Genomic DNA, 26,918 nt, shown 5'->3' on the forward strand with positions numbered 1-26,918 from the left:
AAATTAGTATTAGAAAAGTCGTAACAGCCACCTTTCCTAATAGCTTCAAGAGCACCATGATCACATGGTAGTGTCCTCTCAAATAAAATATGATCAGCTTCCAACAGTGAGGAATGAAAGCCCTCAAGCTGTGAAAGGTTTGCTCACTACAGCTTCACTTCACACAACAGCCGTGTGCTACAAACCTCCTATCTCTAAGTACTTGGAAAATTTGCATCATCTGGGCATTAAGCTCTGTACATACTTTAGGAAGAAATAGGTATTTTAAATTAATAATCAGGAACTAGAATTCCAGTGTTAAATTTTCACAAGCTAAAAAAAAAAAAGTAAAAAAAGATCAGAACAACAAAACAAAAAACAAAGCCAGGGCATTTTCTGACTTTTAAGCTTTAAATTCACCTCCTCCTGTGCCCAGATTACTCTGCCTGTCCTTCACATATGAAGGAGAAGCATCAATAGGCAGACCCCTCTAGGTTCAAGGAATGTCTTTGTTAATCTTTCTACTATTTTAAACCCTAACAACACTTTCAAATTTCCTGCTATATAAAGATGCACCTTGCACTGATGTAACTGGTTTTGAAGTTACAAAAATTCTACATGTATGCAGGTGAGTTCATTAGAACTATAAATAATATTAGATAATATAATACAAATCAGAAATACATCAGCCCTGAATAAATTCTAGCTTAGTGAATTAAGTTTTAATTTGAAGGAAAACAATCTGAATGTAATAACCTCTAAGTCAGATATTTGTAGTAGAAATTATTTTTAAAATTTCATGTACTTTATGAGCTTTTGTCATGCAGCCCTTCCCACCAACATGGTCTGTGAAAAAAACCAAATCAGTTAAATGAAAACATTCAAAACCCAAACAAGAGCTAACCATATCCCATTTTGAGGGAGCCCAGGTAAGTGCAAAGCAGTCATGAGAAATAGCAGCATCCTGCTCCTGCGAGTACTTTATCCCAGGAGAGCTGGAATAACATTTGGAAGTTTTTGACACCCTGTAAAGAGTTAAAGCACACAGCTGCCTGTCTCAAACACTGTCAAGGCCACAGACAGAACTTGCCATAAGATAAGCCACCACAGCAGGAATTTGAGATAAGCAGAGAAGGGAGGAATTTGTGACAGGAAGGTGCTGATTCCAGACCTGTCAGAGGTGAGATCTGTTTAGCACATCCTGGTTAATGCATCCAGACAAAAATTATCTGGCAAACTGTGAAAGAGAAAGCAAGTGTTCATACTCGTATCACTGCTTAAAATCACCCTAAGTTATGGGACAGACAGAGTTTGTGAGCACCACCAACCCCAATGTGCCCCCAGAGTTATTTCTAGGGTCTCCCACCAGAGGACTGCACATGATCCACAGGGTTAACATCAGACAGTGTAGAACTCCCTCCCCCAAGGGAGGTACCAGGGCATTCCCACCTGAACCTAAACATGTACGAACCCATTGAACTCTTTGTTTCTTGGACTTCCCCCACCCCTGATGGATCAAGGCTGTTACCATCACTGACCAATATCTAAAATGGAAACAATCCAGTCTTGTTGCTGGATCTGTGGATGGTGATATCTTTCATCTCTACTATGTAATCATATGCTTTCTTTCTCTTTCTTTCTTTTCTCTATATATTTTCCTAAGTGGTATCTTTATACTTTCATATTGTTCTATTTCTATAGACAATAACCAAAGCAGCTACATACCTTCTTCCATTGCAACCAAACTGCTCTAAAATAAACCTGATAGATAGATAGATAGATAGAGCTCTATATGTACATATAGATACATAAACTCTGGTCACTCAGTGTTCTTTCACTCTAATCAAGGGTTCTGTTAACAAGAACATCAGTTACTTTGCCTCTGGAGCAGGTTGTAACACAGCCATCAATCAATACATTTGATTCAAAAACATACGGGACATCAAAAGTTAGGCAGACAATTTATTACATATTCTTTTCAACACAGAACTTTGTTCTTGTACATTTCAAACTGTACAACAAAAATAAGAAAAACATGTTCTTCTACTTTTATTCTATAGTAGAAAGTTTAGAACTTTGATTGCTTTCCATATAATGGATAACTGATAAATTCTCAGTGTTTTGGTGAAGCAAGTTTATCGAGGCAGAAGATACACTGATTTGCTGCTCGAGATACTTTAGGAAGCACTTCATTGCTATTTATTTGGTAAAACAAAGAAGAGTTAAATTGTCTCTCTCTCTTTTAGGGACATTGTTTATCTTCCATCACATGCTTTCAAAAATATCTAGGATGGTTCCGTTGTAGCCTGATCCTTGGCAGTTAGAACCAGCTCTGCAAGGGCTGAAAAGCTTTTTATGCTGCTTGTTTCCAGTCCCATCTTTCGTATCTAAAAAGATATAAAAAACTCATTAATTTTCTTCTAAGCATTAAAAAAGAAAACTCATTAATTTTCTTCTAAGCATTAAAAACCCACTAACTATTCTACTTAAAACATTTAGTGAAGCCTATGTTTTATCCTGCATTGACATGTGACAAAAAACACAACTGCATATGCTGTAAACTATCAAAAACTTGCATCCAACTTTGCTCAGTTAAGTCTCTCCAGTTACAGAAGTGTCTTGCAGGGAAATATTTTACCATCTTCTAGGCAACTCGTAACTAAAGCCAGCTGGAAGTTTCCCAGTGAAGCAATCAGAAAGAGAAACTTGGCTGTACTTGGTTTTAATGCATTGATTTCAACTGATTCTCTTTTTTCCAACTCCAAATGAAGTTTCTGGGCAGTACTTTAAAGACTAACGTGAATACATCCAAGAAGAGCCAACAGCATGACAGTGAAAGCACTTCAATAGGCTGCAAGAGCCAATGGTTCTAGCCTTGAACTTCCTGAGAAACAAAAACAACTCTACAATTACAGAGATTGCTGCAAGTAATTTCTTAGCCAGGAAATCTATTGCTCTGAAAATAAGAAAAATCTGGATCTGACTAAAACCATAATGAAGTGATTCTGAAAAGGTGTTTGTTGCTGGAACTCTTTGTAATAGTCACATGTACCAAAACATCTCCCAAATGATTATGAATAATCTGTCCCAGTTCAGCTTAAATTCACACTGCAGTGATGGAAAAGAAGAATAAAATCTCAACCTCAGGCAAAAATTGACAAATAATAGCTTTTGTTAGTAAGATTTCTACAGTTCCACCCAATTGTGATTAGTCTCCTATCTGAGAAAAGCATCTGCTCACACACAAGCAGACTTAATCTACCTGTTATAATGCATCAACAGCATCTGGACATAAACAAGATCAATAACTCCTTGGCAACTCTTAGTTGGAAGTTTGTTTATATCTAGGTATGATTTTTAGAAATAAAGGAGCACAAAACCAGTATGCTAATACAATTTAATATAGCTACTGCACATATTTCCTGAAATATTTTCTTCTGTGTTTTGCTATTTAAATTTTCATATTTGGCACTGAAAAGCACTTACAGTTCTGCAGCACAACAAATTGGGCTGACATTCCCCACAGCTCTTGGGAACAAACCCTGATCATGCAGAAAGTCTTGACTGGAGATACCCCGACAGAAGGCAAACAAAAGGGTCATAAAGAAGTTTCTATCAGATCTAAGTCAGGTCCCTGCCCTCTCATCTGTAAACACAGTTGTTTCTTCTTAATGCTACCAAGCACAGAGCACTACTTGAATTTTGAGTAGTAAGAAATACAAGCTTTGCATTTGTATAAGAAAGGACAGGAAAGTATGCATTGCTGAAGTGTCTATAATCACCAAGGGCTGAAATCATCTCCTTTATACAAACGTGAAAACACACAAAAAACCAAACCCACACCAACAAAGCTTTCAAGACCAAAATCTGAGTCAAGGTTCCCTCTTTTCTTCCATCTCTGTTCCAAAACCATTAAATATAATAAAAAACTTGTTTCTGATAACTTACTTGTTCTCCAAAATACTCAACATCTAGGGCCAGTTGTAGTCGGATTTTGTTATCATCACTCATGCCTCCATTTGTACCAACAGGGTTTGAAGTTGCAGTTCTTCTGGCTTGCTTCAACCTTTTTAGACTTTCTTCCATTTTCTTAACAGAACTGAGCACATCAGATACAGTTTCATAATACCTAAATTAAGGAAGGTCAATGAGAAAGAAAAAATTCCACTTTACAGAAGAGCCCATTTCAAACACAGAAGTACATCACTGGCCCTGCTGAAAAATGCCAGAAGGAATGGCTTCCCTTGCAAAAAAGCTGCTTATTAGCATTATCAATTAATCAGTATTTCCATTATTAGTTCCAAAGGTTAATCTGAAGATTACTGTTCAGTCTTGAAGACTCTTCATCAAAACGTTTTTGACTTGTTCAAGATGTTTGTACTCAATAGTGACCAAGGAATGCAACTGCTCAATTTTAAACAGTCAAAATCAGCCCCTCTTAACAATCAGTAGAATATTGAGCAAAAGTGCTTTTACAAACAGGACAGGAATAACAGCCTGACAGACCAAAACTCACCAATTTTTAGGCAAGTTATAAAAGTGTATGTGAGAATGCACATGTGCACACCAGAAAGAAATGCCTATTTCTAAAGTGAAAAATCTGATTTAAACAGTCTCAGGAAGCTGGCAGGAGAAGTCAGAAGAAGCCTAACTTAGAAATGGTGGAGATTAAATAAAACAACACTGCCCACAGAGTGGGATCCACATTAAAGAAAGCATAGAATCAAATAAAGTACACACATCAACTACTCAACAAAAGTTCAAAAAGCCTTATGGACTGAAATCCCATGCCTAAGTGGGAAGAGCATATCATACAAATTAACAGAAGCCCAGGACAGTGAATTGAGAAAACAGAGCAACAATGGGAAATTAAAAGATCCATGAAAGAAGTGACCGGATTGAGCTATGTTCTGTAATTTACTAAAATACCTAACTTTCAAAAAGCCTGCCTATGAAAACTATTAGTCTAAGAATTAAAAGAGTTAAAGAATCTTTCTGATGATCACTTTTAAACAAGGAGGCAGCAGAAAGCAGACAAGCTTTTTTAAAGGGTAATTAGACAGGGATAGCTAAAGAAAAAGTGCTTGCCAGTGCCATGGAAACTTGTTTCACAATACCATTCTATGAAAAGCAAAGGTATTCCAGTAAGTCAGTCATGTCCTCTTTTCATATCTTGGTATTTCCTAGTCCCACTCACTTGTGATTAATTCCTACTTCTGTTCTACTCCCAAATGCTTCTGCCGTTTAAGCAAATTTACCCCCAGTAATTTTTAACTACTTTATGCTCTTTTCTGTTTTTTTCATTTGGATGCAAGAATGTATTATCACAGCAAGAAATTAATTATTTGCATCTGTATTCTCAATAAAGAAACTACAATATTCCTCCATTTAAGAAATACAATTTCTTCGACTTGTCTCTTGTCAGTGAGGATATTTTAAAACAAAATGATGAAAATAGTAGCAACGAACCATGAAAACAGAATTCAACAAAAAATTCTAAGGAATTAAGAAATTAACCTGCCAGTCTTACTGTTTAACCACTGGCACCACATTTAACTTAATTCAGTTTTGGAAAAGTGAAGAACTGCTTTTTAGGGGGCAAAAAAGCTCTGGTTGGGTCCGAGAAACTATATAACAACTACTTTACATGGTGTCACCAGATTTACTGAAGCTTTAAAAGCAAGACTAAACAGGCACAGAGGTAGATGTAGAGATGTAGAGAGACAGCCAAGAATTAACCCTAAGATATTTTAGCTCAATAACCTTAACTGGCTTCAGATTACAGGAATCTCTGCAGTTTTTCATCAGTGTCACTTTACAAACACTGTGGGTTACCAATAAGCTTATTTCTATGCACTAAAAACTGGTTAAGAGACACCAAGCTTGAAAAAAGAGGTTTTGGGCAAAACGAGGATGACCAATGCAGTCAAGACCAATCTAAGCTTAGCCTTGTCCAAAATACTTAAGAAAATTTTTAAGAACAGTTGGTGAACATGTAAAATTGTCTTTAAATTTTAAGTCTATTCTGAAACGTATCAGAAGAGAAGAGTAGGGTGGCATAAGGAGGCAAAGGGCAAAAAAGAACTTGTGTTCTGACTATGGTTTAAAACCTCAGTATTACTATGTGGTTAAATCTCAGGAAAAAAAAAAATCAATCTATGCTCAGCAGTAGCCAACAGACAATATATTATGGAAACAATAAGCAGGAAATAAGGACAGACAGAAAGCACACGTTATACTTTAACATGCATGGATTCTTCTGATATCATCTATGGTCAGAAAGGTCAAAGAAAAACAACAAAGCAAAACTATAAAGACGGGAAAAGGAAAAAAAACCCATCAAAATAGGCTAAGGTGACTGTTTAAGTTTAGGTAAGGTTAGAGATATTAAAAAAAAATATAGCTACCACAAAGATTGAACTGTCCACAATTCAAAAAGTAGGGGGTATCCTGTGAAATTTTCTGGCAGAACTTTCAAAAAAAATCAAGTATTGCTGTCTCATGTTACAGGCTTTAACTGGCAGAACTCATAGAATGCAACATCCCTGCTCAGTAAGAATTTAAAATACAGCTAGACAAATGGAAAAAAAAAATCCATTAAGGAATCTAATGCATATGACTACTATTGTTCAAAAGCGCTCAAGATGCTACTAACTAGGGAATGGAAGATCTGCTAAAGAAAGTATTGCATTATGACTGCCTTATTAAAACTGTGCCAAATTAGCTCTTCAGCAGTTTAAAAGGCCCAAAGATTTATTTTTTTTAACCACTAGAAAGTTGGATAATCATTACATATATTAAAAAAGTCAAAGGACAGTAGAACTCAAGTTCTTGAAAATTCAACCATTGTTCATAGAAAGTAACATGAGATTAAGGTCTTACATCAATTCTGAAACAAAATGCACATCTTTAGTTCACTGTTGCATTCCCAGAACTAACCAATTTTTCAAATACCCTATCCACCATGTCATGGTTTGCACAGATCTGAGCAGGAGCCAGGTCTTTGATTCCCTGCCCAGCTTTTCATCTGCCGAATACACAACGTGAGAGTAAATCCAAGGAAATATATCCCGCCCCCCCGAAGAGTGCTGTATTTTGATTTTCTTTACAGTTGTGTTAATTCATAGTGTTTTGGTTTTTTTTCTGTGTCTGGTCAGTGGACATTGGAGTTTTTAACTAAGGCAAACAATTTTATCTGCGTGGTTCTCTTACTTCTGTGTGCTTTCAGAGAGAGCACCTTCCAACCACTGATGAATCATGGGCTCCTTCAGGGTATCCCTGTAGTCACTCTGCAGTCGCTGGAAGGGCTTAAGAGCACTGTCAACATACGGTGAGGCTTTAGTTGGCACCTCCTGGTAGACAACAGGGAAACAAGATGGGGAAGAAGAAACCAGTCATTTACCTACTGAAAGTATCAACACCCAATTCTAGCACATGTAAAAAAATGCTAAGCCTGTACCTAAGCAAAGAGACACATAAACCATTTAGGACAAGTCAGTGAAGACATCATTTTACACAGGAAAGACACTATGACAAAATTATTCAGTAGTGTTATAAAATAGAAAAATATTATATATATATATATATAAAAATATATATATAAATATATAAAATATAAAATATTCAGTAGTGACATAAAATAGAACAAGGTTCAAAATACCCAAAGCTTTTTCAGAGATGCGTGTGACAGCCATTCCTCTTACCAAGGTATGATCCTGAAAGCTCTCTCTGCTCATGCTGATTCCAGAGAAAGCTGAGCAGACTCAGTGCCCAAAACAGACTATTGCACCTCTGTTAAAACACCTACAGCTTTGTACTGTACTTCACTAGGTTGAAGTGATTGTCATGGGCTCTGTCAGTCAGATATGGACAGGCCTGAAGAACTCTTAATCTCAGCACAGGCCCTTCTGATATTTTTTTTTTTTTTTTCATTTGCAAGCAGCACTGACCTTGTTGGTTCTCCTGTACAACCTTGGAACTTCCAGTGCACTCTTCAGGTATGCAAAGGAGGATTCACTAAGATCCTGGATAATCCTGTTATTCAAGGTAGGCACACAGGCTGATAGAGAAGTCTTTGAATCTTCCAAGGCTCCTGTTAAAGTAAAAATGCTGAAGTTTAAACTGAGCTACCCTGCCCAATCACAACACAGATTATATGAATCCTCTGATCCTCCTAATCCCACTCACTATCTGGTGTCAAGTACAGGATATGCCTACCAAATAAACATACACCAGCCATTTATAAAGCACTGCCAGTAACATCAACCATTCCTCAGCCAGAAACACAGACAGAGGTAAGGAAAGACAAATGGAGTAAAGTAACATTCTCCAGATTCAAAGTTTTTCCAGTATTACCAATCAAGCAGGGGCTTGAATTGAAAAGATCTGACCTTCCAAAGAAACTGTGTGAAATTCTCCCTAAATTCCCTATGGAATGACTGGAATATGTTCACCTCAAAGCCATGATTGGCAACAGACAACCTACTGAGCAGGGGATGTGCTCAGTCTCCTACCTCTCTAACAGACTTGGATATCTACCAGTAGTTCTGGTTTAGAGATTTCAATGGAATTCATGATGCAGAACTTCTGGATATGCTTGCAGACAGGGACTACTTCACTAGTTCACTTATGCAGCTACATGCCTAGATTTAATTATTAAATTAAAACTAAACTCCATATTTCACATAAAGAATGATCAGATTGAAAAAACCAAACAAATAAACCAAAGAGACAAACCCAAACACCAAATCAACCCAAAACGAATCTTATAGCATGAAGTCCTCACTTTCTGGAGAAAAATACTAAAATCACTTTAGACTGACTAATTTTAATCATTTAACATTTTCCAGACTCAATGGGTTTGTTCAAGATTGTTTCTATTTAACAATTTAAACAGAAGGTAAGTTCCATTAAGTATTTTCGTCCTAAACAATGAAACTGTAAAAGTTGATTTCATTTGTTTGCCAGAGGGATTTGGAAGAAAGGGGAAAGAGCCCCTCAGCTTTACCTGCAATGCAAGATATATTCTTGAAGCCAATCATTTCAAGCTTTGGTTTAATCATGTCTAAGATATCAGGAATCTAAAACAAACAAGACAAAACCAAGAGAGATACAGTCATGTTATAAACGTATAATTACTTTTTCTACATCCTGTAAGTTTGAAGTGCATCACAAGATATCCTCAATTTCTATGGCTTTACTGCATTTCTATGCAATCAATACTAGAAGTTTACAATATGCACAGGAATTTAGGCTTACACACTAAATCCTCTACCTTACTATTGTACTCAGAGGAAATTATTTAGAATTATTAAAACCCATCTGCAATTTACAACTTCACAAATTACAGAAAATTCAGCCTTACTGAAAATAAATACACAGGAATCACCCCTACTGGGAGACAATTAACACCATACATCTCTCCTTAAGATTCTGGATCATTAATCAATGATAAAACCTTTTCCAACCTCCAAGACTAAAACCAGCAAACATTTAAAAGAGAAAATAACATTAAAGCTCAATGTTGCATCATACTCCAAGCTGCAACAGAGACTTTACTTTAAAAGATAAGATTGGCAGAGACTGGTAAGATTCACATCAAAAAATTGCAGAAAGATATTATTTTAGGAGTAAAGTCCAGCAGCTACTGAGAATCGAAAAATTTAAAATAATTTAAGTACCTGAAAAGGTTTGCCCACAATTTGCCATTTCAAATAAGCACAGAGTAGGCCATGTATTTCAGGTATCAGACATCCCAAGTTTTAGCATTTAAGATTAAAAAAAAAAAAAAAGGTACTTTATTTTAAACAATTTAATGCCCTTACAAGATGCCGAAAACATCAATGAAGATTCTTTCTAAGTAAGTCAAAAGCACAAACCTGATCCTGGAGTTTGTCCAGATCTGCAGCAACATATATCAGCTGAGTACTAGATATAGAAGACACTGGCAGACTTTCTGGAGAAGATCCATTCCCTTGGTCCTCACTGGGGTTGAGGCTTAAAGAAGACTCTTTTCTACCAACTGGAACGGGTTTTTTGCTTTCCTTTGTATTCTCACTGGAAATGGGCCTTACAGAAACCTGAAACATCAAATTGAAGTGTGAACCCAGGCAACAGTGAAGGCAGTTAAAACTGGACAAACTGAAACAGTATATAAAGGATTTGTAAGACTTCAGCATTAGAATGTCACACCTTCAAGGGATGTTACCAAATACCATTACTAAATTATGTAAAAAGTAAATTTAAAAAATTGAGTGCACTATGAAGTTGGATGATTTAGAACAAATTTATCTAACTGAGGTTAGTAGAGAGCAGTCCAATCCTGCTGTCAAACAAGTCTTTTCTCCCACCTCCTCAAGCTCTCTGCTGTCAGGCAAGTGCTTCCCCTGACTACTCTGTTTTATCAGTGCTTTCCATGAGCTAATTTAGCTGAGAGAGCTAAGTCACTGAGTCACAAAAGAAATTATAAATGGAGATCTTACTGCTGTCTTCAGTAGTAAGGGGCATGTACAGAGAAGACAGAATCATATCTTTCCTTGAGGTACAGTGACAGAGTAATAGGCAATGGATATGTACCACAGCAAGAGAAATTCTGATCAAATAGGAGAAAAAGGCAAATAGGAAGAAAAACCAACCAGTCATTGGACCAGAGATCCCAGGAAAGAGTACAATCACCACCTCTGGATATATTCAAAATTCAACTTAAGAGGCTCTGCACAAGTGCAGTGATACTTTTTATAAGCCAAAATCATGAACTGCTTGAAGGTTAAAAACCATTAACTTCACAAAAAACCTCCTAAAAAGAGGTCACATACTTTGCTTCAAAAAGTCTGTTTTTGATGGACCAACCCGTTAAAGCAGGCAGTTCTCTCACTGTTTTTCATGGACCAACCCGTTAAAGCAGGCAGCTCTCTCACCTCGCTGATGAACACAGAGTAGCGAGCCAAGACCTGCAGGCTGAGTTTCCACAGGCGATGCACTAAGAGCGGTAAAAACATCTGGTCTGACCAGCACTTCACAAGACTTGTCCACACCATGTGAGTGGCCAAGAGACAGAAGGAGCTCCCAGCTACAAGTAATGAGGCAACAAAGGTCAAGTTCCTAAGCATGTTTTTAAAAGATGCAACATCAGTGTAATTGCATTACCCAAGACTTAAAAATGCCTATCTTCCTGTAGAAGACGTGAGCATAAGATAGAAATGTATTAAGCATTGCCTGAAACAAGCTCTTAAAATACTATCTCCTCAATGCTTTAGATTTCAAATTCCACTAAAGTCTTGCTGTAGCTGTGCAGACAAAAGCAAGAAATGAGAATTTGCCTGCAATAAAGGCAGAAACAGCTTGGCCAAATAATTCACTTCGGGAAATAACATTTCCAAAATAATTTTTGGCAGTTTTTTGAAGAAGTTACATTAGATATGCCTGCCAGCCATAACATAATACTCTCTTAGCACTAAACTATTGCTCCTCTCCCAGTTATACGAGATAGTTGCTATAAATATTAATTTAAAACAGTGTACAAATATCCATATTTAAACAAAATACTTTAAAAGCAGTTTACACAGTAACATTTTAGAGAATGCAATTAGAAAGATAAGGCATGTGTCTGCAAGTTCCAGGCCTATGCCTTGAAGTGATAAGATTTATATGTTTTGTCTTCATTAGGATTTTTTTCCCCCTGGTTTTCTTCAGAGGGCATGTGTGGATACACAAATACAGACATTTAGCTGGCTCACAGCTACCTTCTTCATAAGTATTTACTCTGTTAACTGAAATTAGTTCTTCTGATTACAGCATGCTTCTAATGCATGTATCAGGTTATACCTTCCACTCTTATTCTTCCTGTGCATACCTCCTCATGAATCAATGTCTGGTTTTGGAGCAGACACCAACATTATGAATGACAGCAAGCCTTAAATGCTGCCAACAGACAGCCATTTTCACCTCTACATAGTGCTACAACAATTAAGAAAAATATGCTCCAGTAACACAGCATAGCCTTTTGGTTGTCACTTAGAGGATGTCAAATGCTAACAACTCCTCCTTGCACTGAGGGGATGGTTCCATAAGTATGTTAATGACAGCCGCTAAAAAGGGGGTTTTTAGAAAGTAAAATAATCACTGAGCAGAATTCTCACATTGCCATCTCTATAACAATGTTTTATACTGTTTGATCAATTAATCAGAAATCAGGAAGCTGATGTGAACCATGGGATACATGTTACTGAATACTCGAGAGAGAGAGCGATCACTGCTACTTATACAACTGATTTCTTTACAATACATATTTTTTTGCAATGAAGGTTTACCTGGTGCTTCCTCTAGTGTATCTGAAAGTGCTTCTTCTAAGGCCCCTGCTATTTCTCTGAATCTGAGGGAAAGAAAAAATTTGAATATCACAATTCAACAGTTGCTTAAATTGAAATATTTTTCAATGTTTACTTTAGTATTATTCCAATGTGCTATCAATGGTCGTACACAGATTTTAAACCCGGGGTTATTTTTGCCCAACTCAGCACCAGCATTCAAACATTTGAAAGAGAACCTTTGACATTTACAGGCACATACAAAGCTTATACTTTGGGATATTATTAAAGTCATGGTTGCAAACATTATCAAAATAATAGCTCACAGAGCGACAAGTCCTGAGCTCTCCTAGGAGGGAAGCTTTTTGTTTTGTTACTGTTTTTAAACCAAAAGTAAACAAATTGATGCATATTTTCTTTAACCTTCAGATATGTCACCTGATACTGGAGCTCCAGCTTTCTATTTGTGTTTGGTGCAATAGCATAAGACAGTTCTTAAAGGACACCTGTTTTTTGTTGTTTAGGTATAAAAGCAAAAGTTATTAAAACCTCTGATACTTTTCCATACTTGCATCATTTTAAGCTCCTCTGTAGGTAAGAAGTTCTGTTGTCACTGGTTTCCTCTTTTTTGCTTCTATCCCCATCATACAGTAACTCTGTAAGTCTTTCTATCAAACTCACTAATTACAAACCTGTAGGGTTTCTCTTAAAGTCTCTTAACCATCATTTCCACATCAGGACAGGTGCCCATCTAACTTTTCTTGTTCAAACTCCTAATGGACTAAGATGAATATTTAGAAACTAAACATGTTTGCAAAACCTCAGTTCTGCCTATGCACTGCTTCCATCAACAGAGCAGTGTCTTTAAGTCTTACAGTGAAAAGGATTAGAGAATAGAATTTTAATGATGACATATTTTTGCTGAGTATTTTCTTGCACAGGAAATAATTTCCCCAGTGTGGAGTTCACTACAGTTCCATAATCAGCTGTACTGACATAACTGATATAAGAATGAAACATAGGAAAGAGTTACTGGTGCTGCTTGTGCCAGCACTGCTACAGAAGAAATGCCTGAATATCCATCTGCTCCTCCCTCAAATGATCATTTCTAAAGGCTTTAGTAGTGGCTGATTTCTCTAGGGAATTTCTGTAATTGAAAAAAGAAAAAAAACCAAACAATTCTAACTATTAATGCCAAAGTGTGAGATAACAGTTCAATAAAAATCTTGTATGACTTAAAGGATATCAACACACATCAAGAGAAAGCTTCCCTGATACATATAATATGTTGCATTATTTTCACAATTATGCACTAAAGAATTCATGGGCAATTGAGTTACCAGATTATTCCAATATAAAGGAATAATGGTTAAAGATCAATCAGCTGCTGTTATCCAAACATTTCTCAAAATAGTACACTATTTAGACTTACAGTAATCTTGGATTAAAGGAAAATTATTTTTTAGAAGTGTTTTAATCAATCAGAGCTCAGAATAGCTAACGGGAAACATTTTTGAAGAGAAATAATATGCTGAAGCTCCATTTCAATTTTATGAGCAAGATTATCAAAGTTTGATCAATATGTCTCCTACTAGAAAAGCTGCACTTGAAACAAAAAGGGCAGACACAGAGAACTATTAACGATACATATCTGTTAAAAGGTTCATAATGGCTGCAGTTCCAGGGACACTTTTAGCCTGTGCACCACTATGTAATGAATACTCCTTCCCCTTCCCTTGGGCCAGCATGAGTATTTGCACTGTTAAATGGTTTGGGGAAACTGACTGGAGCTGAACATCAGTATTTTTTTTTTTTATCCTGAGTAACAGATCCTTATCAGTTCACTACACAACTGCAGGAACAGATGTGCAAACAAAAAACCAAACCAGGGTAACAGATGCTGTGACTACTGTTTTACAAAACACCATGAAGCACCAAAACACTAAGGCTCAGCTCCCAGCCCCACACTCTTGTCACTTATATTAACTCTACCACTCCTAAAATTCCTGGATGGAATTTTTCAGCACAAGTGTAGATTTACCTTGGATTTAAGAAACCGCATAAATGTGACTGTGGTAGTCTTATTGCCATATTACAGAATTGTGCAAAAAAAAAGGCCACTAAAGTGATTCAGGTTAAAAATAAACATCAATTTCTCTTCCCTATCTTTTGGAAATTACACTTTTTTTTTTTTAAGAGGGTCTCAGAAGGCTTTGGACCAAGAAAGATCACACATGGCACACTTGGGTCATAGCAGACTTCATCAATGGTTCCTTGCCTGAAGGGGTGCTCTCCAGCCCTCAAGTCAGACCTGTAGACTACACCTTTTAAAATTCAGTTCTACATTCTATTTATTGAAATTCTAACATAACTAGAATTAAAACAGGGCTTTCTTGGGTCTCTCTGTTCTTTTCTAGCTGCAAGGTCTGTAAAAGGACGTATTACATATACATCAGACCTGCTAGTAAAACAACCTATGAGTTATTATTTAGCTCCTCATAAACAGGGAATAGGAGGACAATCTTTGGGAAACCAATGCTATAAGACCCAGCACTTTAAAGAGTACCTGCTGTGAGACAAATAGAATGTCAAAAACAGGAAAAGAGGTGGTTTTTTTTGTTCTTTAGTCCTTTAGTTGTGTATATCTAAGAAAAAAGATTTCTTCTCTCACATTAAGTATTCCTCCAGATTTGCACAAGTAGCATCTTTTAACATATAGCTTAGTTTCAGGGACAGTGGAGAAAAAGAATTTGAAATAAGAGCTTAATACTTACTTAGATCTGTTCCTGAAATTTAGATCTGTTCCAGCTTATCAAATATAGTGTAATAATACAGCACATATTGAAGAGTAGTTATGTGTTTTTTATTCTAAATTGTTGAAAGATACATAAAAGTTACCTGATTAGTAATTAAATTCTTTAATTTCCATTATGATTTGTTGACAAGTGAGACTTTGAACAATGAAATGTGACCTTAAGCCAGATCATCTTGCCATGACTAACCTCTACTTTTGAAAGAGTGAACAAAAAAATGCATGCCAACCTTATTTGAAAATACACAGGCAAATTCCATTTGTTGTTAAAGCTGTGGTAAGAGGGATGAGCTCTTAACCGTTTCACGCTGGCCTGGGAGCCACACTGTCGCTCAAATTTCCGGACGAAATCCATACTGGTGGTGTATTTCTGCAGGGAGAGAAGGAGCATTCTGATCACACAAAGGCTCCCAGCAAACAAGGAATGCCACCACCCATTCAGCAGAACTCTTGTTTCATGCCACAACTAAGCTCGAGGTTCAGGATGGGCTGACACTGCCCTCCATCACCACACAAGGCTAAGAGCCTGGACTGCAGTGAAATCCAAACCAAACCTCATAGAAAGTGTTACTCTGTGGTAACAAAGGCTAGTACAGGACACTTCTAATAAGCATAAAACTGTCCCAGCACGCTGACCAAGCAGAACTGATCAGAGATTCATGAGTATTTCTGATCTCAGTCACTGGGGTGGTGCTGCACTAACAGAGCCAGGTGCAGCAGATAAAAGTATACAACAAAGAGAAATAATCAGGAATGAAACTCAGAAGTACACATAGACAACCACACACGAGAATGGAAGCACAGTATTTCTGTCTGTCACACAGGACCTGTATTGTAAGAATTTCTGGATCTGTTTCCCTAAAAATGTTTCGCAAATACCAAATACAGGCAGAAGAACTTCAAACAACTTCAGATAAACTAACTTCATCCAGTGTATACTTCTAATAAGATGTTTATGAATATAAGTTGGTTGCAAGCAAAAAAATTTACATTAATCCCCAAGCACACTGTGGATTTGGTCTCAACAGTATGAGAACACTGAAAACAATGAAATAGTAAATTAAATCATGCACAAAGCAGACCAAACACTCCGTGAAAACCAGAAGGAAAACAGTACAAAAAAATGTTATTTCGTACAAAATAGACCTTGCTAACAGACCACAAAACTTATGTAAATGGATTTAAAAATCAAACCACAACTGTAGTTAAAATTACTTCTATGGAATGAAAACTAGTTTGGTTTCTGCGCAAGTTTCTTCTATTAAAAAAATAGGAAACACCCATAAAACCTATCAAATATTCTTATAAATCTCCTATTGAATTAATGAAATAAGGCTGACTGAAAGCTTGAAGAGTGGCTAAAACTTTATGGTAAACTAAGAATTTTCATGAGGGAGGAGGAACACACTATGCTGTCACTTACAAGGCACTACCAGAGCTTTCTTCAACATCCATGTAATTTGCTTCTTATTCGGAGATACACTGCACACATACTCAGTCATGCCTACCTGCCTTCACTTATTCAATGTATCTGTACAAAAGAGATCTTAAATTTCAAGAAAAATATCTAAGTGTTTAGTAAAAGCAGTTTTGCAGGAACACATGAAGAATCACATGCCCTATAAACCTCCACCGGCAAGCCAGCATTTCCTTAAGTCATCTGTCCTGATACGCCAACAATGTCTTCCTTCAGACAATTTATCACTGCTTCCCATCTCTAGCTTGAAAATAAAATGTTTCACACTTAATCACATGTCAAATTGCTAGGAGAGAAAATCCAAATTTTTCAGTAATCATGGTTAAACACAAGCAGACAGGACATGAGGAAAAGCAGAAATTTCTGCTTGTGACATACTGTAAAGTACTGCCAGAGCCAATCTTCATACTAGACCAAGAAATCTATTTCACCATTAGTAAAGGATGATGTTTTAGAGACAGAGAAGCACTACCAATGAAGAAAATACAAGACTGACCAGTACTTATATTCATTATTTAATGAAAGCTTGTGATACCAGAGAAATACTATCTCTGTTTTCTAAACCTGATGGCACTGTATTTTCAGGTTTTAGTTGACTCGTGTTTATAATCACAACATAATCTTCAGTACTGCAAGAGAGCAAAAGCTAAAACAAGCAAGTGAAACAAAGAATTTTTAAAATCTTCCCATAGTAATAAACAAGTTGCAACCCAGGTATTTCATTAACATGACAGCTCCTGCTGTACAGAAGTTCTAAACTTGAGTGAACACTGGAGTCATCCTCTCCCACCTTCAATTACAATGCAATTCTACTCCCAAAATGAACACTAATTCATCTGACTAAAGGCTGTCCAATAACCTCTGTATGAGTTTTCCTAACAAACTCGAGAGGAGAATTAATTCCAATGAAAATTGAACCAAGTGGTTTGAGATAACCTCCTCTTCCAAGCCATGCAACAACATGAATTTAGACAAAAGCAGTGGGGAGGGGAAAGTCAGAGAACACGACTCTTTCAATTCTTGTGTGTGTCGCAGAAATTAGAAATGGAAAAAATGATAATTACTTACCTCATGAAACACATCTGGGTTTCCAGGGTTAAAAAGTGATGGTAATTTCTCTTCCAAACCACGTACTATTTCTGGCCACACCGAATTCACTAAGAAATCATATCCAGGAACAATATCTGCTTTTTCACTGAAAAAAAATTACAATTATTCCATGGTTATATTTATCATCAGGCTTCTATTTGGAAGCAGGAATCACTAAAAAACAGACACACTGCACTAGACAAAATGCAATGAAACATTTTACTTATTTATGCTGATTCCTCAAATGGCTCTTCCTCTGAAGATTTCTTATCTGATTCTATAGTCTCATCATATCCAAGGTGGCTTTTTGTAATGCTCAAAGTGTTTTAAAAATTTATCAGTCATATATTTTGCAAGTGTGTACTGGAAAATTAGTACATTTCAGCTGAGAAGTCCTATTATTACTGGTATAATTCAAGTTTTAATGGCTCCAAACTTACAAGACCTACCAAGTAGGAATAATGTGACTAATGCAATGAAAAGAAGAACTTTTTCCTAATTGTTCCAAACTGTATTTATACATATTGTGTTTGATCAAAAGATTAAAAGATACCTTGATTATGAAAACTTAAAAATTGAGAGCAGAAGAGATAAAAGCATTCAATTCCAATTTAGTACACTGCACTACACAGTAGAAACATTCCATTATTAAGAACGATTAAAACTTGCTGAGGCATTAAAAGAATTAAAATGTTAGTAAAACTTAGGAGTCATAAAAAGCATAGCAATGGATGACTAATTAGAAAAGTAATTCTGCAGTCCCTAGGGGCTACATCCAATAGTTCTGCTAATTACAGCAGTCTACTATATTAACCATCCTGCAAACAGATGAATAAATGGATACAATTCAGTAGACCTGAATTATTTAAGCTTGAAAACAAGCAATTTAATTGCATAAAGAATTAAGCACTTTTTGAGAACACAGTGGAAGCATAAATCAATTAAACCTGTAGTTTCAGTACACGCAATAAATCAGTCAAACCTCAGAGGATCATCCCCACTTTTCTGATGTGCACTAAGAACTCAATAACTTCTGAACTTATATTTTAATAGCTTTCTTATGCTCTTCTCTTTGGACGACATGTACAATCATATTTAATCGGTTCAAAAAAACAAGTTATCTGACACATTGTATTATACACAGGACCCACTTCTACTACTGAAATACAGGATGGTGTTTGCTTCCTCTGAAGGTCTGAGCTGCAGCACCAGCAACGTCTGTTCACTACTTTGTTTTGAAAAACACAGCCATGAGACAGAAATCAAACTTGACAATGAATCTTCAGGAAAGGTCAGATAAGTCATTAGTGCATGAAAGCTGATAATGCAAAGGATTTCAAAGTATATGATACTTGTTATAACTTCAACGCAGCTGAGAGAAAGCCCAAGATATTTACCTGGAAATTGCTCCCCCTGTTACTTCCCGCAGGAGACGACAATGATGGGGAACAAACTCCAGCAGCCTATTGTACATAGCCTGGAGGCCATTAGGGTGGGACTGCACGTACTGCTCCACCATCACCTGCCAGGAACAGCTCCATGTTAAATGCCAGAAAAGTGGATATAAAATATGCTCTAATGTAAGACTCACAAAACGCTTAACACTGTAACCTCAAATACTGGGACAGTCAGTATATTACTTATTTTTTATTATATTTTCCAAGTGTAACTTGCCAGCTTGGATTATTACTTCCTCTAAAGCAGCACTCTTAACTGCCAAGACTAGCCCCAAAAATGGGAAGCAGCTCCTTTCTTTTAAATGTGAGCCACTGTGTCTGGCTCCCGACCCAAGGCCACATCACTGTCACCTGAAGCAGTCTGCCAAGTTAAACAAGCAACTGGCAAAAGCTAATCAAACTCAGAATAAAGTAAAAAAATCCTTCTAAATGTTGAGGTGGTTGGTCCAATCCCAAATACAGGCAAGCCAAAGCAAAGAATCTTCTGTGACATTGCTAAATCTTTAATGCAGCTAGCAAATCAGTTTGTCTGGGCAGTACCTCATACTCTGTGAAAAGGGATAATCTACCATAAAGAGAAGGAAGACAGTGGGAAAAGAGCAACAGCTTGTTTCTTGGTATTCCTCCAGATGTCTGAACACATTTGCTTCTTGCTACATAAACAAGTGGAATGCTGCAGAAGTGGTGAAAGAATAGACCCTGAGAGAACCAAGGGGAAAATGACATGTCCCACACTGTAGCAGCTGTTACAGCACTCAGCAGACACTCAATGGAAACCTGTCCTAAAGGGGAGAGGTTTGGTTTTTCATTCTTCAGCCCAAGAAAAATGGAGGTAAGGAAAAGAATCCCAACTGGATATAACCTGAAATTGGTGACAAGCAGGTAAGAGAATTCCTCCACCCTTTTTTTCTTAAATAGCAACAACAGCCAAATTGGCATCTTGTTAGTGCTCAGTTCTCCTGTTCTCTCCATAATGGTATGTTGAAGCTGCTGACAAAAGCCGGAGATTCACAGGAAAAATAAGCATGTTTGGAAAACAACTGGAATTTTTTTATGATATCTTACCTCATCTACATAAGGTTTTACAAGCACCTGACCAACTAATGCCTCTGCATCTCGTGTTTTGTCAATTGTTGCGTAAGTGCGCAGACAGTGCCGTATTATGTCAACATTTGAAGTCTGAAGGCCTTCCAAGAGCAGCCCTTCCAGAGACTGCTGCAACATGGCTGTTATTCCAGCTATACGCTACAAAGAAAAAGAAATTATAGTCATAAAAAGCCGAAAGCAAAGCCTGGTCATCATTGTTGAAGTAAATTTATCCAGAAGTACCTAATTCAGCTTTCTGTCCTCACTTAAAATGTACAAAAGTTTTGATAACTGCCAATGTTGAACGAACATCAACACAAACTTAATGGGTAACTGATGCTATATAAGAAAGGATTTATTATAATGAAGCTAAAGGCAATTATTTTCTTCTATATGTTGTAAGTTTATGTTAACTTATATCAGGTCTGCTTTATCCTGAGGAAATAACTGTTCCTTGTTCAACTGAACCAGAATGTGACAATAAACAAAAGATTTACAAGTGACCAGGAATAACAATTGTAGCATTTATCCCTCATTTATCTGTAAGAGACTAAACAAACAGCATGTACCCAGCACTACTTGTCAAATTACCACAAACCAATGACACTGAGTGACACTGGCAAAAACCAAAGCAATTAGATTCCTTCTGGCTTCTGCCAAACAGCTTTTTCAGTCTACACATATTGCCCTTTTTGCAAACCATTTTTTCTTCATCTCCCATGACACCTTTTCTATTAGATCCAACTCACTACTACACAACCTGCAGATATACTCTTGGCCCAAGATGGTCCCCACAACTCTGTATTTGAAGGAAGTTCAGCAATGCACATTAAGGTAGTCAGAGCTGAACTATGAATATTAGCCAGACAAATTTGTTCTCTCCTTTTTCACATGCTGGTGTTGTGTCCATCCATCCTCAAATGATTCACACAGTTTGTACTGAACATGCAAAGTCAGGAACCCAACTGCTGACTAGTCATGAAAGCCACATTCTGATGAGCTTTAGCAACAACAGGTACAGGACAGAAGTCCTGGCAAACACCATTAAGGAATGATGTGACAAATGTTCTCCTACCACATACACTACTCCTCTGCTCATGCTCACTGCTGCTATTATCCAAGTTTGATAACTCAGTGGCCAGAGAAGTCTTGTAAACTGTCCATGTAACAGCATGACTGCATGGATGTCTGGAGAAAAAACAAGTTTATACTGCCAACAGGTAGAGGCACAAAGTGAAAAACTGGAACTCTGAACTACCTCACTAGCTTGAAAGCCATTAAGAATGACACCATCATGCTAATCAGCTTAAAGCATTACCCCATCTCTATATTCACAGCTTTCTTTGAGCACAAGTTTTCACTTATTCCCTCTCCCCGCTGAATGAACAGAAGAAAAAAATATCACCAAAACATCAATTAATCTTTTACAGTAGGTAAAACAGTGTGTACTGGGAGATTAGTAATGGCCAGCAAAATTTCATGAGAAGACAAACTTGAATATATTCAAGCCAGCCGCTGTGTAGGCACATTCCGTTTATATTCTGGTCTGTACACTGCAGGTAACAAAGCCAACATAAATCTCTAGAACAAGGCCTCAGTATCAGTAAGCAGACAAACTGCAAGACACATTAGGCTGACAAAAACATCTGTTGTATTTCCTACTCTTATTCTCAGTAATCTATCCTAAACAAGTAAGCAAGCAGGGCATAAATCCTCAGAAAAAGCAACAGTTCTAGTCAACTGATAAAAATGATCTCATGAAACCCATTTTTGTCCATAAATTAATTCAATAAAACTCTGTGGAAACAGGCATTTGTCTTCCAATTATACTGGCTTTGCTTGACTCTGCAAGTGTTAAGTGTCATGCAATACTTACTGGTCTCACTTTGTCTAAAAGGGGCATTCCTTTGCTTTGTACTGCATGAAATTGTAGTTGATTAAATTCTGTAGCAATTCTCTCTAAAACTTGTCCAGTTAGAAGTGGACTAGAAGAGGGATGATACAAAAAGAGAATACATAGTTAGATCCTTTCAAACCAACTCACTCTCATCTGTAATAGACAGATAGATAGAGCTCTCCCTCAATTTTTTGTAGTTTAAATATTTTGAATTCTGGTAGGTACTACTATAATTATTGCAATCAAGCAGTAATGATCTGGAGCTCACTACATGATTAATGTCGTTTTGCAGCTTTAACATGAAGTGGGTGAAGCAGAAGCTGAGAGGAACACAAGCTCTTGCCTCAGCAGCATGAAGCACTTTTTTCTATATGGCAATTTTATTATCACTTGAAAAGTCAGTCTTAAGAGAGCTCAGAAACTGCACCAGGTGATCTTCAACATCCAGATTTGTTTCTTTCTTACTCTGTCATATAGTAAAAATAATGACAGTTATTTCTAGAGAAAGTCCTGCCCTTCTCAAGTCCACACAATCCCAATAATGAGCCAAATTTTCAGTTGTTCCAAGTATGATCTTAACTGCAAACTTAATTCTGCAAAGTGCCTCACCTGACTGCAAACATCTGCATTTGTCCCTCCAGGTATCAACCTACTTTCTGGTGCACCTACCCCCCACTGCCATGTGATCCAGCACACTGAGCTGGAGAGACAGTCTGACACTGTGTCTTCCCTCCAGCTTAAATTGTACTTGCATCCCTGTCAAGCCTTTCAAGTGCATGACTGGTACATCAGTTCCAAAACTGGCTGAAAGACATCTTGCAATCTTCAGCAAAGGTAGAGGAAGAGGTTTGACTGGAATTTGTCACAAATCTTCCTTGTATTAGGTTTCCCTTGCTTGCCTTCAGCTATTGTTGCAGCAGTCCTTTCACTTACACATCAGCAGGGAAAACAAGAAAAACTATTTTGTTTGACTTACAAATGACATTGGAATAAACTGTAGAGAGTATTTCAGATATGGCAGGATTAGTGACTTCAATAAAATAAAGTGAAATAAAATAAACTGCACACAATTTTCAAAAAGCTTGCTTACTGAAAGCACCAAGAGTAATTTGGAACTTTGGAGTCTGAGTTACATGTTCTGTGAATGACTGGCTTGCAGAAGACTAAAATCAAGAAAATACTAAAACTACAGTAATTAATTCCATCAGAGTTACATTTCTAAAGATATATCCTATTGCTTGTAAATTCACTTTCAACAAACACCATGAAATCAGTCCCATCAATTACAAACAAAACTGAACATTACAAAATTTTACCTGTTTCCTTCTAATGAGGACAATTCTTTAGTGCCTTGGGAATGTAAAATCTTCTCAATTTTCTCAACAGACTGAATAACATGAATAAGTCTCAGGACACACATCTGTAATTAAAAAAAGACTTTTTTGTGTCTAACCCCAATCTCATCTGACATTACCTAAAGAAAACACTTTAGATAGTTCTTAGTTCTTTAGGTTTTTTTCTGGTTTAAGTTTTCTCCTTTTATCTTAACATTCAAGTCATGTCTCAGGTGAAGTATTGCTCACATAAGTCCATAAAACATCACAAATAAATGCTTGTTACAGATGTAGGACAACTGTTCCTATCCCTGATGTTTTCCAAAGTTAAGCACAAAGACAAATATTAGTGTGTCTCCTGCCCATAAAAAAAACACCAGCTGAACCTCAATTCCACTCACAGTAAGTAAGTTGATACGCTACTGCAGTCAGAAACAAGAGCAACTATAACTAAAAAAACAAAAAATCCAACTAAATCAAACATATGTTTTGGGCAACTACAGTAAAACAAAGATTTATGATCAACTAGACACTGTAAAATATGAAGTCTGTCAACCAAAATGTCAATATATTTTACAAGCACAAAATCCTGCACAGTGTGCACCTAGACAGCCTAGAACTTCCTAAATTTCATTTTCTCTGGGTTAATGGCAAAATCAAAGTCATCCTAAGGATGATCTTTTAAAGGTAATAATTTATCTCTTGTACCTTTTTTCTTCTAATGTCTTCTTGTTTACTCATCCGGTCATCTACTGCTTGAATTCCTTCACTGACACATGACTTAAGACTCTGTGAGAGAAAAAGTCAGTTTGTAAAGTTTGCTTCCCATTTAAGGGATGAGAAAAACCTAAAAAAAATATATATATCTAAATTTAAGACACAGAATAAGATTATGGGACTAATAAAAGCTATAGTGCATCAAGTGAAAAAGCCATAAATACAACTAAATAATTGAGAGTAGGACCTGCTCCTTAGATATTGCCACTGCAAATAAAATTATTTCCACCAGAACTGTTCTTTTAGTACCTCAGAGAGAACAAATAACCTTTGCCTAAAACAGGCAATCAACCCACTATGTTTTCACGTATTGCAACTGAAGTTATAAATCAGTTTTAAATAGTATTTTTCATGTAATAAGGATTTCTCTATGCTAGTTGATCCTGTTTTCTGTTAGACATGAAGGGTTTCATTATTTTGAAGGCACATTTATGCAGCAACCATATCTTTGAACTGGCTGCCAGGATGACCAAAAATTGCCCCTTCCTATAAATACTAAGTCAGAATGGAAGAGCCAGAATAAGATCCACCTTCAAGAGGGTGATGTTTTATGGTTAAACCACACACTGAGCAAAATAAGTCCATAAAGGGATTGTGCTGCATCTGAATTTTCTACCATATTTAAGTTACTCAAATATTAAAACAGTTTCAAGATTGGTCTTGCAAGAGTCTATTCACTTGTCAAATTTAAGAAAGTCTTTAACTCTTGATTGAAATACACTAAAGGAAACAAATTTACTGCAATACATATGCTTGAAAATACAATGTTTCTCCTACTAGCAATCTAAGTCATCAATTTTCAAAGAGAAGTTTATTGTAACAAATATTAACTTGAGTGGAAGACATTCTGTAGATGATATGAGAGTGAAGTTTACCAAGCTGTTGACAATGATTGTTTTGAACATACCATCACTTCTTCCCTTAACTGTCCCAAGGGCACTGAAAGCTGATTGAGAGCCTTGTCCATGCCAACCTAAAGAAATTACCACAAACACATTTATTACTTTTTTTATAAGATCACATGTGAATTACTGACAAAGTATATCATTTTACAGGTACTAAAAGAGAACTGAGAAAACATAACTTCCTTTATAATTTCCAGTTTTAAATTTTAAATTCAATGCAAAAATATGTTATCTCAAATACAGGCATAAAGATAGGAAACTGCTTTCACACAAAGCCAAAAGAGAAACAAAATTTCCACTCATGGAAAATTTTTCCTCTCAGAAGTATGTTAAGTCTCAATCTTTGAATCTGTATAATAAGTACAATTACAATTTTCAGACACAAAGTTGGGGTTTTTTTTAAGATACTTTGACTATACCAAATGTTTAAAGATTTCTAAAAGAATCCTTCACAATAGTCTTTCATCATTGTTGAAATTCTATTTTAATATTTTATTAAAAATTTTAAATTCTATTTATTCTATTTTAATAATTTATTTCCTTCAATTTTAAAAGTGCTGACAGTTTGAAACAAAGTTTGCCCCTAGTCTAACTCCCTAACAAATCAATGTTTCAAGACAAAATGCACATCTAAAGCATTTACTACAGGCCAACAGCAATTCTGTATGGCAGCTAAGTGCCACAGGAATGGTGTCTCAGTGCAAGGATTAGAGACCCCAGTTTAAGATGCCATAAATCATAAAATGCCAAAATAAAAGCCATATACATTTCATATAAAAAATAAAAATCCTGCAGAACCATATTAAGCCTGAACAACACAGTACAACCAGCAACACTTACTAGATTTGTTGAGAGATTAACAAAATCTGCATAGTCCTTATTTATGAGTTCTACCATAGCAGTTTTAAGGAGTTTGTAATAGAGCTCCAGATCCTCTCTGAGCTCTTCCAACTGCACACGTTTCCTGCAGTCTGACACAAAGTGATCAACATCAAAATCCGCCTGAAAGTCAAACAGGAAAGAGAGGAGGACGTAAGTAAACAGTTCACACAAGAACACACCTAAAATAAAGTACTCCGTATGCCTGTGAGCTGACCAAACTAAAGCTCTAGGGGGCAAAAGGCTTCTTAACGCAGTAGTTAAACTCTTGGTTTTCATGATGAAAAGCACAGAGTGTCGTGGGGCTGAATACCCAAAGATGAGCTCTTGAAAATACAGGAGACTTAAACAAACAAACCAGGAAAGAGAGCCAAGAGTCGAAACTCATTACTGGGAGCTATTCCAAGCTCTCCCAGCAGTGTGGCCTCTCTCTCCATCAGCCCCAGAGCCGGCCCTGCCCGCACACGGCCGGGTCCCCTGTCAGTGACACCCTCGCAGCCCCCGCCCGTGGGAAGGGCCGCGGCGGGGCTCTGAAATCCCGACCGAGGCTCCGGGCCGCTCTCTCCCGCGGGGAGCCCGCCACCCGCGTCCTCAGGAACCCCCTCCACCACCCCCCATGCCGGCGGCCCCCGCGCACCTTCATGAACTCGTCCTTGTCGAAGCAGAGGTTCTCAGGGCCCCGCGGCAGGTTCATGGCGGCCTCCATTGCCGGGCCCGGCGCCCGCCCCGCCCCTCCGCCAGCGCGGCACCGCCCGGCACCGCAGCGCCCCCTGCAGGGCTCCGCGCCGAGCTGCGGGCCTGAGGGGCCCGTGAGGAGCCGCCCTGCCCGGGGTCTGTGGGAGAGACCGGCTTGGGAAACGCCTCTGGGATCATCCAGCCCAGCCTGAGACTCTATATCAATTACGGCATGGCATTGAGTGC

General features: G+C 37.2%; 1 protein-coding gene across 3 annotated transcripts; it reads right to left on the reverse strand.

The window, feature by feature from the left end:
* Nucleotides 1–1,927: 1,927 nt before the first annotated feature.
* Nucleotides 1,928–26,727, reverse strand: COG2 (component of oligomeric golgi complex 2). Of its 3 annotated transcripts, XM_083857470.1 has the most exons (18): nucleotides 26,635–26,727; nucleotides 25,959–26,120; nucleotides 25,121–25,186; nucleotides 24,145–24,225; nucleotides 23,419–23,522; nucleotides 22,082–22,190; nucleotides 20,185–20,364; nucleotides 19,060–19,184; nucleotides 17,642–17,768; nucleotides 15,327–15,466; nucleotides 12,288–12,349; nucleotides 10,896–11,047; nucleotides 9,858–10,058; nucleotides 8,987–9,059; nucleotides 7,929–8,071; nucleotides 7,192–7,331; nucleotides 3,928–4,108; nucleotides 1,928–2,366 (listed from the first exon to the last, which is right to left on the reverse strand). In XM_083857470.1, exons 1-18 carry the CDS (start codon nucleotides 26,701–26,703, stop codon nucleotides 2,265–2,267), a joined length of 2,217 nt encoding a protein of 738 aa, XP_083713596.1. In that variant the 5' UTR covers nucleotides 26,704–26,727; the 3' UTR covers nucleotides 1,928–2,264. The 3 variants fall into 3 exon arrangements, with proteins under 3 accessions (XP_083713596.1, XP_083713597.1, XP_083713598.1); XM_083857471.1 differs by lacking the exon at nucleotides 26,635–26,727 and having other exon boundaries at nucleotides 24,145–24,283; nucleotides 25,959–25,973; XM_083857472.1 differs by lacking the exons at nucleotides 25,959–26,120; nucleotides 26,635–26,727 and having other exon boundaries at nucleotides 23,419–23,524; nucleotides 24,146–24,225; nucleotides 25,121–25,153.
* Between the last annotated feature and the right edge of the window lie 191 nt (nucleotides 26,728–26,918).

The sequence above is a fragment of the Zosterops lateralis genome, assembly GCF_965231275.1.
Source record: "Zosterops lateralis genome assembly, chromosome: 3".
NCBI classification, from domain to species: Eukaryota; Metazoa; Chordata; class Aves; order Passeriformes; family Zosteropidae; genus Zosterops; species Zosterops lateralis.

Coding starts and splice junctions, on each gene's coding strand:
- COG2 (XM_083857470.1), bottom strand. CDS start 26,703: ATGGAGGCCGCCATGAACCTGCCGCGGGGCCCTGAGAACCTCTGCTTC. Junction 20,365..22,081: donor TTTTAGACAAAGTGAGACCA/GTAAGTATTGCA, acceptor TTTTCTTTGTAG/CGTATAGCTGGAATAACAGC. Junction 19,185..20,184: donor TAAAACCTTATGTAGATGAG/GTAAGATATCAT, acceptor TGTTCCTGGCAG/GTGATGGTGGAGCAGTACGT.